The sequence below is a fragment of the Gavia stellata genome, chromosome 8, assembly GCF_030936135.1.
Source record: "Gavia stellata isolate bGavSte3 chromosome 8, bGavSte3.hap2, whole genome shotgun sequence".
Taxonomy (NCBI): Eukaryota; Metazoa; Chordata; class Aves; order Gaviiformes; family Gaviidae; genus Gavia; species Gavia stellata.
Window position 1 is genome coordinate 19,112,618 of NC_082601.1, and position 16,579 is coordinate 19,129,196.

A 16,579-nucleotide genomic window follows, 5' to 3' on the forward strand; every position below is an offset into this window, starting at 1 on the left:
AAAACCCCTTCTCATTATACCTTCTACAGCTGTGGCTAGGAAGAAGTGCTTAGTATTTTAGTCAGCCCAGACTAAGAATACACGGATCTACACAGATATATTGTCGACCTCCTATTAATAAAAATCCCGTTTTCGAATTTTTATGACTAGATGTAGTCATAAAAATGTCTTCGATACAGACTTCTAATCTGCACACTTGAATTTCTGAAGTATTTGGCACTGAAATAAAAGATTTTTTATGTTAAATGGAGGGGCCCGAAATCTCTCTGCCTATTTGAGAATGAAGAAAGGTGGGCATATTCTTTGGTGTTTTGCACACCTGTACACCTGTTTGGTTTTGCTTTTTTGGTTTGTTTGGTGTTTGGTTTGTTTTTTTTTTTTCTTTTAGAAGATAGCATGTTAGTTACTTAAAAGGATTATTTACATAGAGGAACATACTCAGAAGTGGGTATGCTGAACATTAGCCCATAGCAGTAATTAAATGGTATAATAGCTAAATGCGTTTGATCCCATTCCAGTAACTGGTGTCGACCAACCCACATAGCTACATCAGAATATTATTTTTAGTTCAGATTAAGAAAACCCACTCACACCAATGGATCTGTATGAAGCTAGGGAAAGCTGCATCACTCCAAATTATCACTTTCCATGTATGCCCTCAAGGTTTGCTCTGGGGAGACCGATTTCAACATTAAGAGTATGATACCTCATATTCCGATAGTGCTAAAAACCGCAGGTTATGTTTAAGGAAGATAGAAATATTGTGAGATTCCTTCCCAGGGTTTCTCACTTCCACAGTTCTTGAAGAGGAGAAAGGAGTCACTTGTTCCACCACTTGATGTATGGGACCTCTATACCCACAGAACATTAAAGCCCCATCTGCTCAAGTATGATTCCACTGAAACTACACAGAGTCTCTCAGGAAAACAGATTCCCTCTGAACTGAGCTATGAAAAACAAAAGGGAAAATTCTGAACAGATGATAAATAGGTCCCAGATCATCCTCCACACTCTGCTTTTCCAAAATTTACCTGCTCAGTCTCTACAAGAATCTTGCTCTTCTAGTGCAACAATTTACATGCATTAAAACGTCTCCTGGCACATGCATCTTAACTGCAAACTCTGGCTGTAACTTATTTTGACTCTTCAGACTTACCTATAGGCCGCTGGCATATACCCAAGAAGTGCCTGTCGGCACAAGCAGTGAAATTCCATGTTCCAACATACTGTGATTTGGGATCATTAAGGATTACACCGCACTGATTGTTAAATTCTTCATCAAAAAGCTGAAAACCAGAAATATGCTTATCAGACTCAAATAAGGCATAAACATACTTGTGTAGAGAAGGTGAAGTAATATGAGGCTAAGAGAACCCAAGCTGTCTGAACTTGTTTAAGAAGTTTCAAAGGACTGGTATAATACAGCTTACCTATTTTACAAACACTACCAGGTGCCTGGACTCAAAAAGAATTCAGAAGTTAAATACAGGGGAGAATATTAAATGGAATGATTTAATGCTTAAAATACGTCTTGTTTGTAGGTGTGACTCGATTACATTTATTATGCTTCACCTTGGGCAGAGCAGCAAGCAAAATACCAATGTATAATGGTTTACAGATGCATTCTAAGTGTAACTGAACCAAGAATTGTTGATGACATCTTTTTGATGACTCTTCTCATGTAGTCTTTAAATTGCAAACAGAATTTCCAGAAGAGTCCTTAAAGATATGTTTCAGCTTTTTTCCTTCACCCTTCAGTGTTTCCCATCTCAGTTCAGAAGTTGTCATCCAAGCAAAGGTAAACAGAACTCCATTACTGCCAGTCACCTTGTTTGCCAATCACAACGACTAACTTGGCCTTTTTTTTTTTTTTCTTTCCATACAGTCAATATTCCAAATTTCATTACTCAATGGTCAAGAGAAGTCAAAAGTCAAAACTTACGTCCAGTGGAATTTTCCTTAATCTTCCTGTTAGGAGTGGGTGAAAGTTACTATACAACAGTCTACTCTCATCTATCCATTTGTTTTCCCTTGTGCTGAACAGAAACTGCAAACCAATCCAAATATCTTTCGGCATACTAGGAAGCAAGGATGTTATATAATCTGTTGGGCAGAACAGTAAATGTACTTGTTGTGGTTCAGACAACAACAGTAAATATCTGAAAAACATTTCACATAAATAAGATAATGCAACCCCCGTTTGTATTAACTTATTTTCCCAGCCCTTTATGATTGCCAAATGCTTATCATCCCTACCTTTATAAGGTAACACCTTTCCTGTTGATTTTATCTGAAAGGAGCAGACTATTGGTATTTGTCCTCCAAATTCTCATCTCAGGAGCAGGTAGTGGATTTAACCTGTTTCTCTGCCCACTACTTTGTATTCCTGCACTTACATCCAAATTTTAGAAACTGCTTTTCCACAGGTCTGCAAGATCTTCTATCGCCTTCCTGCAGAGATAATAGAAGAGCTCCCTCCTGCCCTCTCTGAATTGATGGGGGAAGTCTTATCTCCCATCTTCCTCTCCTACTGATGTATACCGTAAACCAGAACCATTTCTTGGATTCTGGCAGAGTTTGTCCACCCCACCATAAGAGAAAGCAGGACAGGACAAAGGAAGTCAGGTTTAGTTGGAAAAAAAATCAGCCAGGAAAACCTTAAATCAGACCCCTCTTAGTGAGCATTCTGGCATGAAACAATGGGCTTCGATAACCCCCAGGCACCAAAGGCATCCACTGAGCTTGTCTAGATTAGGAAAACAAATTGAAGCTACATGTCTTAACTATTGGCTGCATGCCAGACTAGCCACAGCCTATTTTCTGAGCTAGACGAAGCCATTGAAGATATACATGTCAGGGCTAGCCAGCTGCCTAAAGCCACTGGGAAGAGTAGAAGCTGCCTACAGAAAGAGGCATGCTTCTTTAAGAGGACTGTGCCTTCTTTCCACACAGGTGGCCTCCACTACAGGGGGGAAAGAAAAACAAACAAGAAACAATAACAAAAACTTCCATATGCACCAAACTGGACAAAAGATCCTGCTATGTAACATTTCAGAATGGCTCTGCTTTTGCAATCCTTAAAAGCATCCAAAACCATGCAGGTCTCAGACATGTATATTCCTGTATGACTACAACCCTATTCCTCCCCAATAACAGTAGTAAAAAAAAAAAAAAAAAAAAGACCATTCAGCTGCTGCCTGCAGGAACACTAGTGGCCTCCCTAGTCCACTTTCCATATCCCGTTTGGCAAGAGGTTATTTGGTTATAAAGAAAATATGCACTATGCACATTGCAGAATTCAGCTGAGCTACTTCAAATATACCTGCAGAGAACTGTGAGTTATCCACAAGAATGTAGATGCAAATACAGCTGTCTCATTCAGCAGTTTATCGCTGAACATTACTTGCAGCCAATGTGAACGCATTTCTTCCTCACTGCATTTACCTCAACGACTCTACTTTATAAGACAGCTGAGAGGCAGGTCCTGAAGGTGGAACTCCTCTGTGTTTTGCAGTCCCCTTGCCTTCCATCCTCCTATCAGTGTCCTGGAGAGCTTGCAAGTGGTTAGTTTAGACACACTGCCATAGTAAGCTGCTCAGCACGGTTAGACACAGAGGATCCTACATGCTCTAGCGGGCATTGTGTTTGACATCTTGTCCTCATGCAGACAGCTGAGCTTGTCTTGGAAGCAGCTCCTAAGGTGGTTTTCATAGTGCAAGCTCTACAGTCTCAGTTATGTTTTAATTTGCAAAGCAAAACATGGGAATTCTTCATTCAGTGGCGACCCTTCTATCCTCAATCCTTAATGCAAGGTTTTACAATTTGGTCTTTTTATAACAGCTTAAGACCATACAGAGAAGCTGCACTTTGAACTGGCTCAAATATTTGCTGACTGCATTTCCATGTTATGTTTCCAATGATGCAAATAACAATATACAACACATTTTTAACTGGTCTTGGATTTTTAGAATGCTCCCAGTATACTTGTAGATAACTAAGTGATTTTATGCTCAAGTTCTTATGCAGAACTATACTGAATTTGGAAGAGAAGCTGCATACTAAAAATGACCCCAGTTCACCGTCGTACCTTGCTCAGCTTGATTTGAGATAGATGGAAGAGAGCCTCCAAAAGTTACACACTTTTCATTAGCTGCATTAAATGTTAAATATTCAGGTTTCATCTTTAGAAAACACTGCAAAATAAACACAATGAAACTGATTTTCATCATACCATGGCTTCCTAAGAAATAACTCATAAGAAAAGGTTCTTAAACCAACCCTAAAAACTCACTTCTCATTTCCTGCAATAAAATGTAATTATTTTTCTCAGAAAGCAAGGGAACTGATACTAGCTGCATGCATTTCTTATTAGATTCAACAGAACAGCTAAATACAAAATGATTAATAATCCCACTGAATAACTCCTCATTCACTGAGGATTAGAATTCAGTAATTTTTAATTGGCTACATCAGGATCACATACTGTTTTAAGAATGAGAATTCATACACGAACTCTAAAGTCAGACAGGGTTGGGCCAAGAATCTGTATTGTAATGTGTTACCTTTTGGGAGAAACTGCACGGGAACTCAAAAGCTATATTCTGCAATGATGTGAAGTAAATTTGCAAACCTTGGCACAATGTAATGTGCAGATTTGATGCACACTCCTTCTTATGTACAGAATAACGGTGGGCCAAATAACAGGCATCAGTCTCACAAAGACTTTCGAGAACTGCCTTAAAACATAGTACTGAAATACACTATAGTATGGCTTCTGACTTCTGTTGGTTCATTCTTAAAAGCTGCTTCTAATTCTTGAGTTAAGTCCTTAAGGCAACTTAGGAAGCAGAGTGTCTGCCAGCTTGCTGCCTGCCTATGATTACTCAGCGAGAGAATCAAGACACTTCTGCCACAGAAACCTCCTCCTCTCACTTTCTAATCCTTCTCTTCCTACAAAGCAGAGCCCAAGATTAGACAATGCAACCAACGTTCTTGGATCTAAACGTATGGTGACAGGAAAGCAAAAAACCTGAAAATTGCTGCTTTGCAATTAAGAAACCATCAATCCTGAATAAGGGACAGAGAAGTGGGGTAGATGATTTTAATCACTGCATATAATTTTCCAAAGCCACCTCCCAGTCCACTCCTGAACACAGGGGCTACTTCCTCACCTCTTTCAGCAGGGCACTCCAGCTTACTGGGCTATGAAAAATAGGTAAGGATGATTGATCTGAATTAACTCTATACCTTATTCCGGAACTGACGCCAACCTTTAGGACAACCTCCTCTGACTGGGCGGTAACTGGGATCGTGTTTCTCTAGTAAGGAGGCATTATTTTTTTCACAGATAAAGGGCAGTTTCACATTACAGTTAACTGGGTAGTCTGCAGAAATAGAAGTTTTAAAAAAAACCGTTATGGTAATGCCTATCATGCTCCAATTGCCATCCATACTTTATGACATGACAAAGATCAATTTGAAACAAAGTCCTTTTCAGTGTAACCACAGTGAAGTACTATGCATTCTAAAGCATTTAAAGTAACAGCAGAGCAAAAGACAAATGTGAATTATTTATATCAGACAGCAATATAATATTACTAAAGATCCAGAATCTGATCCCTTACTTCCAGTAGTAACACTTTATGTAGGCAGAGATAACTTCAAACAGAAGAATCATGAAATAAGAAGATTTTCAACATGAGACCTAATCTCATATTCTGGCATAGACGGTGTATGACCTAAAGGTCATTAAAGCCAAAAGGAATCCTTTAACATCCATATGGAGAGCATCTGGCCTGTACTGCCTTGCATGATTCCTACAGTAACTGGACTGGCTTCTTAGTCAAGAGCAATTTTTGGCTAATAGGGATGAAAACAGGTCAGCAGCATACAACAGAATAATGTGCTTTAAAGTGGAAATGGTAGTAGACAGGAGGAACTATTCGTTCTCCAGGGGTTATACATTTTCCTCAATATAAAAGAATGTTGAAAAAAGGAAATAAGATTCAAGTACCACCAGGTGGCATTTCCATTACTTTGTGTACCTCTTCATATATGACTCCATTACTTAATGAAATTTGCAACTCCAGATGCATATGCAATTGTAAGTATTCAGTCAAGCTCCTCTAACTAACACAACTCTAAGACTTAATTTCCAGAGCTCAGGGTATGTAGCACAAGCAGAAAAAGGCAACCACAAAAACCAGATTTCACCTAATCAATTTATGTTGCAAAGAGTGACAATCAATCATAAAAAATTGTCATCTGAATTCAGGTTTGCCTCTGGTCATCAAGAAATATTATCATAGCTTCTACCATAAGGAAGAAATAAATGATTCAAAATTCAATCAGATTATCATTAAGAATCCATTCATTCCTAATTCAGTATCAATTTGCATTCAATAGAAGAGTTTAGGCAGAATCGGAATTTCTTTTTTTTCTTTAATAAATATAATAATGACACAGAGGGGTGAAAAATTAAAAACAACCTTACCTCTATACCAGTTCTTTCTAGAAACATACCAGCAATCCCTCAGGAATCGATCATGGAAGCGTGAAAATAACTGTAAACTGGATACAAACATTTCAGAGTCAATCTCCAATCCAATGTGATCTTCAAGTGGAAACTCTGATAGCAACAGAGCCAGTGCAAACAAAAATTTGGGCTGGTGACTGTTTCTAGGAGATGCCCTACAACGCTGGAAAGGACAGAGGGGGGAAATACTAGACTAGGAACAAATATGTGATAGGTTCAGTAGTTACGTACCTTGCCCAAATTAACTGTGCTGAGGAGATGTGCAGAACGAGGGAAGGAGGTTATTTATCACCATACTGCAATTGCTGGCACATTGTCAGGTCAAGTGAGGAGAAAGTAGTCTATTGCTATAGTAATTTGGCAAGCAAAGAATTTTCCTTCTAAGAAAGGATGATCCTTTGCTGCAGCCATGAATGGCAAGATGCAAGGTTTGCTGTGAATCATCTCAGCTCTACAGGGCTACACTATAAGCCCTCCAAGACTTTGGCATTACCTAACTGGAAGAGCGATGTCTTAAACCAGTTTCACATTCCCTGTTCTCAGGTATTTCTCAGATATCCTCAGAGCCAAGAGACAGGGGGGTTTTTTCAGACTTTTTTTTTTCCAGTTCCCCAATTATTAACAGAACATAGGTGGGCTTAAAAATCCAATAAAAGCATTTTAAAGATCAATGGAATACATTAGCTATTAGGACCACATATTTCAATGATTCACATGACAAGACTAAGATGTCAAAGCCCAACAACCTGAAATCTAGCAGCTCTGATAGACGCACAAGAAATGGATTATGACTTCAGTTATTATTAAGTTATTATGAATTAAATTTTTGACGTCGATAATGCTTGTAATGGGAATAGAACTCAGAATTTGGCTGTTAATTAAAATACTTCAACAATATTTTGAAATATACCCACTTTATAACTGTACAAACATACTGTCTTAACCACTATTTGCTTTGTCTGAGCACTATGCAGTTCTGCTCTCTCTGGTTTAGGTAATCTATGGTCTAAGTTTAGCATGGCAAGAATAGGTGCAGGTACATGTCAACAAAAGTGGAGAACAGTCGTCACTGAATAATGCTGTATTGTTTTCTAGCTTAGTTCAAATTATTTATCTTACTTATTTGGGATGATACAGAAGAAGTAACCTTTTACAAATTTGGGGATAAAACATTTTCCTCTGGAAACTATTCTAGTTAACTATATTCCTAAAAAGCACATCAAAAAAAGCTTACAATAAAGCCTCCCATAATTATTCTACATACGGTGAATGATAGCTGTAGCCATAATCAATAAACTTCAGCCACCACTTCTGTTCACTGTTCGATAACTGTGGAAATAAAGAACAAAAAACCCAGTATTTTACAACCCATAGAGAAAGAGCTCCAGACTCTACCAAGGATAAATCAATGTCAAAATTAGTTTTGATTTAAAATGTTTCTAAATTGTGCAGGAATTACTATTCTTCAACAATAGGAAAGGATACAGTTCGAGACTAATATGCCAAGTAGATGGACTCCTGCACTTAACATGAAAAAAAGCCCACATTTTCCACTGTGCTGGATAAAGCTACAGGAAATCTCGCAGCACCATCTTAAGCGTGTGCTAGATACATCATTCCCACAAAATTCATAGCAGGAACTCTACCAGACAACCAGGACATAGCTGCAAGGTACCTAAAGCTGATGTGGTTCCACAGGACCTTCCTTCCTTCCTCAGAATAATCCTACTCTTCCAGCAGATAGCCTAACAACAAATAGTTCACAAAAAGGCTAGAGATTTAGCATGTCAAATCCTCGATTTCTCCTGCTTTGTAATCTCTCCTTTCAGGCAACTTCTTGTCAGGAGAAATTTCATGAAGAGAGCTTGCAAGCTGCTAATTTCAGGAAGTATTGTTGTCTCACAAGCAGTAGCACTGAAGAAAGGTAGTAATAGAGGTGCTAAAACTTGAAATGTTTTGGTAAGATTCCTTAAAATAATGTACTTTCATGCTATGAACATCACAAACCCCTTTCAGTAAATGCTATCAGACCATCGTGCATTTCTAATTAAATTCTCTCATCAGGTGAAAAATGATGTGCTGTCCCATGCATAAAACTAAGAACTGGCACAACTGCTAGTGAAGTATTTGCAAACAATGGGATGCTTACATGGTAGTCCTGTTATGACTCTTTCCATTTGGAGGTGGGTTTTTTTTTCCATGTTGTTAAGGCTACTTTTAAATTTAAAAAATTATTTTACAAAACTGACATTAAAATAATTGTCTTTCAGCTCATCTCTTCCTTTTAAGTACAATTAAAAACTATTAAGGACAACAGGAAAAAGAAAAAAATCAAGGATTAACATTTTCTTATACTGGAAAAACTGGCAAGAAAATTTCTCTATAGTGGAAAGTATCTGTTAGACAGATTACACCTCCTTACCTTTTCTATTTGAGATAGTATTGTCCTGAGTTTTGGGTAAGACTCCACAGAGGCTAAATCACTATCATTTTTTTGACAGTAGAAAATAGCTTCCTGGAAGCTTAGGTTTTTATCTGGTACAAACCACAGCTCTGCTCCATCAACAACAAGTGGGGCTCCATGAATTCCAATTTCATCTATACAGAAGAAATAGCACAAACATAAGAAATAAATTCTGAAAAACTCATCCTTTCTTTTTCTGAAAGTAATAAGAGATTTCAGTTTGACACTGGGAAGAGCCAACACTCGTTGCATTCTGAGCTCTCTCAGAATCAAATTCTACCAGTCATGACCTTTGCCGGTATCAAACAGGTATTACAGTAGTAATATGACAAAAGTAATAAAAGATTAACACCAATATACACATACAGGAAGAATACACAAAAAGTCAATTTACCTGGTATGTACCACTCAGGTGTCTTTGGAGTGCTACCTGTCCAGAGGAAGAAAAATGAATAGTCACTTCAAGTTCACGTTCTAACAAGGCTGTGGTCACCAATAATGGAAGTGATGTATTCTAGTCATGCTTCTCAATATGCATGATGGAAAAAATAAAAAGGAGAAGGAAATCATACACAGGTTTAATAGTTTAAAATAAGCTGACGTAAAACTAATGGGAGTTTTGCATACCTCAGTCTTAAACAACTGTGGCTTTTTTCCTCCCAAGTAGAATACAAGCATCGAAGTAGTAGATCTACCCGTATCTCCTCAGAACAAAAAAAGTTTCATCCCCTGAAATGCCTTTTAATGAACAACCAAAATGTAAAAGCCTACTGGATTACAGCACTTTTCATACTGCACGGAAAAACCTGGGTCTGTGCAGATATGCCATGCCATTCTTTTGTCTTCCTACTCCTCTGTCTCGCTACAATGAGGAGCTAGTATACCAGCAGTTTACCAGAAGGCAGCTAATTCACCTAAGGTTGAAGCACGCAAGATGTCTGTGGTCATTTGGTTACAAATATCACTAAGAAAGAGTAAGTAAAGTCCACAAACGCTGCAATTCGGTAGCTTATATCTCCTCACCTAATAAGACACCACTTCTCACTTCATGAGACAAGAAAGAAATGGGAGCAGTGATACTGCATCCCCCTCATGGTCATTTTCTGATACATCTTTGAATTCTTAGTGCACATCTGTTTGTATGTGACATAGGCGAGACATCTCAAGTACTGACCTCTTAACAGTTCAGAAAGGAAATGATAAAATATTGTTTGCAAAGTTTCTGTTATTGGTCAATAACAACAATTCAGTGGTAATAAATAATAAACTTTTTTACAGGAATAAATGGATGTAACTGCAGTTTACCTTTTGTTATCTGGCAGACCCATTCAAGTTTAGCTTCACAATCAAAAGGCTTGAAGTAAAATTCCAGGTCTCTGCCTTCATGGAAATAAAATCTCCAAAATGATCTCCGTGAAAACTGAGAGGTCTGTATAATAGTAGAAACAGGGAACTGAGTTAATATGGCATAGGCCTCTGAAATGTGAAATAAAACTGTATTAAAAAAGTACTTTGGCCATGTCAGTATCTTTTACTGTGGTTTTAGTCCCACAACTTATTTAGCAAAAAATGAGCAGATACAACTGTAACTCTTCAACTATAACTCTCCCCGCTAGCCAATTTTGTGAAGCAATTGGGTAAAGCGCTTAAGGTCAGTCTACGTACAAAAGTCTCTTCCTGTAATGTTGTTTCTTTGCTTTTTTGTAGTGCACAGGATCTCATAGATGCTTATTATTGAATTACCTGTTGCAACTTGTTGCCCTGAAATGATTCTCATTTCTGCTTAAAAGAAGCAACCATCTCAACTAGCACAGAAATAATCTTTCTTATTTAAGATTATTTCTTACAATCAAGCTTAAAATCTGACTTCACTCTTGCTGATCTCTCCAATAAGGAGAATTTTTTATCATTTAGTGAAATAAAATGTCTATACCTAGCAGGTAGGGGAGGGAGGTTACTATATTCACAGCGTCCCCTTCAAACTGCTCTCGTCTAAAATTTTTAGTGGCTTAATGCTGACAGCTTCTTGGCCTTGGGTCACAAACACAAGAGAAGAGAATGAGGGGAAATGGCTGTTAACAGAAGCAAAGGGATGCAACTATCCTTTCCTTCAGTAAATCCTAAAAGCAGAGGTGGTTCTTATTAGGTTAAAAGAAGAAATGGTATTGAAATGATCTTATAAAAAGTCAGGTGATGCTTCAGAAAAGTTAAAGGCCATTTTGAAACTCATGCCATCAAGACTAAATTAAGCAATGAAAACATGATTAGGAATTAAGCAGAGGCCTGACATTTTGAATTAGAAACTGACACAGCACTTACAGTCTATTTCACAAGTAAACAAAGAAATACACACAATAAACACAAACACATGTTCTATCCTGGCTACTGGATTCCTCTACTTTAGGTTTCAAACATTTTCTTAATTTGCAGTTCAGAAAAAACTAATCTAGATTTTAAAGTTACTGGTAGGGCTCTCTTTGCTTTTTTGTTTTAGACTCCACATTACATCCTTAAGTGTTATGTGTAATATACAAGAGATACATAGTATGGCATTATGCAATAGAGAATAGCATTGTTACTAAAATATTTCATAGTTCAAAAGAAGTCTTATGAAAGGTTATCATTAGCACAGCACTTTGTTCATAAAAAAATGCTTGAATAAGGGAAAATTGGTAATAGGTGTAGACTGATAAAGGGAACACCAGCAACTTTTTCACTATGCAAAGAAAACATCTCAGCAGTCAACCTAAATTCAATATACGGCTGGCAAAAGTATTTTTTCCAAGTACTTCCATGTAAAAATATGCATGCTGTTATTAAAAACCTTGAAACTAACCTTTAATGCAGCACAGTCTCTTGTATCATATTCATCTTCCAGATAATCGAGTGGCATAACAACACTAGTTACCTACAGGATAGACAGGACGAAACAATCATTACGACTGTTTTTGCCATGGCAACCCCAGAGATAACCATTCAAACCTGGGATCCCATTATGTTTATCACTAGTAAAGTAAGCGTTAAATGGCAATTACTGGATCAGTTTTGAGTCTGCGTACCCATTATTATGCGGGGGGAGAAGAAAAGAACTCACAATTTCAGGCAAATAAATCAATTACAGTGAGGAAGATATTTCTGGAGAAGTCTGACATATCAAGGAGATGAACTGATAAACCCTCCCCTCTGTTGTGGCATGAAGAAATCTTGTTCTCTCCACCAGCTCTTATATGTTTACTACTATATTCTGTTAAAATATTTTAATGCAATAGAGACCAAAATCAGGTTAATCTTATTAAAGATATATTTTTAATTGGAAATCTGCCTGGATGGCAGCTCTTAAGTGCACAATCTTCTGAATTATTCATCTGTTGAAGGATCTGTCATATTTTAATTGAAGTATTTATCAATTTACTTTCAATCCAGTCCAAGCTGAAACAAATCAGGACAAGACATTTCCTGGTTAAAAGTTAACTTACGGGTTTATCATCACTCCATTGCCAGGTTCCCAAAGAATCTGGACTCCTCTTATTCATTCCAATCCATACCCATCTGTCATTGCTGTAAATAAAGAAGATAAAAATTTTAAGCCATGTATATGGTTCAGCTCATTTAATAGAAAGGTTGACCTATGTCATGACTTTACTTAGGATCAAGCAGCAAAACCAAAGGTTTACTACTGCAAGTTGTAGCAGTTCAAAGAGAAAATGGGCGTAAGGGCTAGGACCTCTTCCACACTTTTCTTTAAGATCTGAAGGTTGTCTTTCCCTGACCACAGAGAAAACTAATTAAATCAGATAATTCCTTTGTTTGCTGCATCACCACTTCATCAGTTGTCACTTGATATAAAGATGTCTTTTCTACACTTTTCTTCCAGAATCACACACAGAGTGTTTATTTGGCTTGCTTCTCTTTCTCTTGTCCATCTCGGGTCATCTCTCTCTACACCATCAGCTCAAATACACTCTTCCTCAAACCACACGAAAAATTCTAATCATACAGAATAACTGGCTTCATATTTCCCTTAGTCAGTGATAGAAACAAACCAAGGATGGGCACATATTTCAGTTATGCACCATCATAAAAGAGGCAAGATATAAATTAGCACATACCACCACTGACTGCAATGCTTGCATAAAAGAACGGCAATAGAAATTTTACTCCATTTTACAGGATTACAGTCATATCTGTATTCTGTTCTAGATTTTATTTCTTCATTTTTCATAAGCAGAGGATGCTTAAATTCAAAAATTTCAGCTATGCTTCAAGATACAAAGTTGCCCCAAAAAATGGGTAAAAATGCAGTAACAGCCTTTACCACACTCTTTACTATTGCTTATGAATCTAAAGATCCTATAACAAAATGAAATTTGTGCTAGTCAAACTGCAAGGTTAGTTCTGTACTGCAACCTCTACTTCTCAAAGTGTCAATTTTGTGCTAAGTACTCAAGTTTATGATAATTGACTCCAATCCGCTACCCTGCCCAAGAAAGGCAATAGACACTTTTCAGAATGATGGTATCAGTTGGAAGCAGCAGAGGGGAGAAAGACCACAAGTCTTCTATGAAATCACAGGCTACGTGAAACTCTGCTGCAACAGAGCTGTGGAAAAGGCACCCTCATCAAGGTGGTCTGACAGCCATAGTATTCATGCCATACAGCACTCTTGTAAAACTGTTATCAGGAGTACTATTCCGTAAATTCCTGTTGTACCAAATACAGAGAAGGAATACAAGCTATTTGAGGAAATGAGAGTTTAGGTTATTAACAAGAATTAAGGATTTTCTTGTCTAGCCTCGACAAAGAAAGACAGGGAAAGGATATAATTATTCTTTACAATATATTAGGAGACTAAACCCCCAAGAACAGGCGCTATTTGAGCAAAAAGGACATTGTGTCTGAACGAATCACAACTCAAATAAATTTAGGCTCAGAATTGGAAAGAGATGTCTGACCAGCAGAGGTCAGAGTTTGGAAAAGGCTTCCAAAACAGTAGCACTGACAAACTTAAAGTGATTTTAAGACAGAACTTGGAAAGTTTATGAAAATAACTTTATTACATGGAGGGACGGACTTAGACCCAGGCTTACCTGCATAAGCAATGTTACAAAATCACAGGACAGTGTTAAAAAATTCTTTGGTAAGACTGTGCCATTACCTTTCTGCACATACCACCATAAAGATGCTAAATTGAGCCTGAAATGGCTGACAGTGCAGCATCAACAAACAACAGCTTAGCCCAGAGTATGCATGCTAAGTGCACGAAATCCAAGAAGGGCAACAACATTCTATTTGGTAGGGTTCCCACTAGGAAGAAAAGCATCAGCCACCAACAAATCTCATTTTTGTTTTTTTCTCAACTCCAGTATTAATTTTCTGACATCAGTGTGATAGTGTGATCACACTAGTGCGATCTTATCATACTGAATAGTCTTTAGTCTTTTACTGATATCACTAAGGAGCCTTTAAAGAGCCTAAATGCCCCGTATCACTCCAGAGGGAAAACTGTGAGCCAAACATTCACAGCTGTCAAGCAGCTAAGTGGCTTTTGGCAATTTGCCTTTAGGATTTTATTTTTCTGTGATTGTTCTTTCCAATTATGAATTAGACATTGCTTAACCCTCCCCTCCCTAATCATTACCTACAAGCTTAGTGCAGTTTAAGCAGTTGATCATCACAGAGGAATAGGTACTAAAAAGAAAATTTGAGAAAATAATTTCAAAATGATCTGCAGTAATTTCCTGAGGAACTAGAGCAATTTTTCAGTGTCTTTCAACTTGTATTTGGCTTTCATGTAATAAATAAATAAATAAAAATTAAACAGTGTGCCAGGTCAATAATTTTTCCACCTTATCTCCCAATTTACAATTACTGGCCTGCAAACATAACAATGTTTTCCAGCTGACTGGGCACTTACACTTTAATGTACATTTTTTGCTTCTTTTGGAACTGTTCAGACATGACCATGAGTAATTCAGTAACTGCTACACTATCCCTGATAGTGCTTTTAAGCTTAAGTACAGCCTTTTGATAGCCCTCTGAAATTATACTATCACCTCATCACAGAAAATATACCATAGACAAATATGAATTAAGACTCTCTATTGCAACTAAGCTTGCAGCAAGAAATTTGCTTGTACTTTAGGCATCTGTCTCCTCATTGCAAAACATTTAAAATTCATCCTACGGACTGGTATCAAAATGCATTTATCAATGCCAGAGTATTCTCTGAGCTACATTCCTGAAATCGCCTCTAAAACCTAGATTATCCTGAGTTTTAACCTAAAAAATAGGTGCAATTCGTGCTTTACAATGGACTCCACGCTGATTAACAATGAAAGCCCCTAAATCACCAGCAATCCCTGCAGAATACTGGTGGCTTTTCTCTCACGCAGTAAAACTTCATAAAATTCTATGTTGTGCAGAAGTGGATAAATACAGTTTAGATCAATGTGAAGGAAATATAAATGAGTAATTTTTCTACTGTCATATTCTAACTGCTAAAATAGAAAAAGGATTTTTTCTGTCCCTTATGTCAGCTCCAACACAAGATTAAGAGCCTAAGTTAAGTTACTGTTTTGCAGTTCAACCTAGTTCTTGACAAGAAATAGCACATGTACATCTGGGCCAACTTCCTAATGGTGCAATTTAAGGCACCATTTGATTTTAGGCACCATTTAATTTTAGGCAGTGCTGGCCTAAAAGTATATATGAAGCCCATTTGACCCCCTGCTCTTCCCTCTGTAACAGGCTACTGCGGCTAGCTGAATCCCCATCCTGCTAATCACCTACTCTTCAGCAGAAGAAAGAAGCTGCATTAATGCAATTACGACAACTTGCATCTCAACTTTAATGCTGTTTTGGCCAGTGTGTTGAGAATGAGTTTGCAGGAAAAAACTGATCTTAACTGTTAGTGAGGCTTTCTAGATTCATAACAATTACAGCAGCAGAGCTGTGCATATAAAAGGCAACTGATTTCTTTCCAGTAAGGCGTCCTCATTGAAATGTTATTTCTAACCAATCCAAGCGGTTACTCTCCTTGTGTCCAGTGTCGCTGCCATCTAAAACCTGCAGAATGCTCACAAAAACATTCCTAAAAGAATGGAAGTAACTGAATCGGAACTGTTCTGCCTGTATCTGTCCCTCAAAGTGAAAAGAGGTTATCTCCTGTTTCTTTCAGACAAGGGAATGTTGGCAGGCAAATTTTATTTTCCTTTCCAATGGCAATCGCCCGACTTGGCTAGAGCAATTCTAGCTCTTATTTGCTTCTAAGGTGGAATCCGAGTAAAGAACAGAATGGACTAGGCAAGCTGCCCTCTTCCTGGTGAAACAAACTGACTTTTGCTAACATTTAAAAACAAACAGTTCTCAATGAGTCACCGGAGAACTGTGCAAGGGGAAAAAACCCGAAACCAAAAAAGCCAAGGTGTGGCTCCTTCCCCAAGCTGAAATGAGTGCACTGAATGAATAGTTTAGGTCAGAGTTTGCACTGAGTAAATGCAGGGAACACAGACAAACTGCCTGCCAGTGCACTCCGGCAGCTAATCACAGCTAACATTATCTTAGGATGATTTCTCCCAGCT

General features: G+C 37.8%; 1 protein-coding gene across 1 annotated transcript in view; it reads right to left on the bottom strand.

Annotated features, from left to right (window-relative positions):
* The window catches only part of LY75 (lymphocyte antigen 75), a 45,361-nt gene that overhangs the window by 12,544 nt on the left and 16,238 nt on the right, over positions 1 to 16,579 (bottom strand). The window contains exons 14-24 of the mRNA XM_059820333.1: positions 12,476 to 12,557; positions 11,836 to 11,907; positions 10,305 to 10,428; positions 9,394 to 9,429; positions 8,958 to 9,133; positions 7,800 to 7,864; positions 6,494 to 6,570; positions 5,248 to 5,384; positions 4,088 to 4,193; positions 1,943 to 2,103; positions 1,156 to 1,286 (exon numbers count right to left, since the gene is read on the bottom strand). Of these exons, the coding sequence (XP_059676316.1) occupies positions 1,156 to 1,286; positions 1,943 to 2,103; positions 4,088 to 4,193; positions 5,248 to 5,384; positions 6,494 to 6,570; positions 7,800 to 7,864; positions 8,958 to 9,133; positions 9,394 to 9,429; positions 10,305 to 10,428; positions 11,836 to 11,907; positions 12,476 to 12,557 (1,167 nt within the window). The remainder of the gene's footprint in view (positions 1 to 1,155; positions 1,287 to 1,942; positions 2,104 to 4,087; positions 4,194 to 5,247; positions 5,385 to 6,493; positions 6,571 to 7,799; positions 7,865 to 8,957; positions 9,134 to 9,393; positions 9,430 to 10,304; positions 10,429 to 11,835; positions 11,908 to 12,475; positions 12,558 to 16,579) is intronic.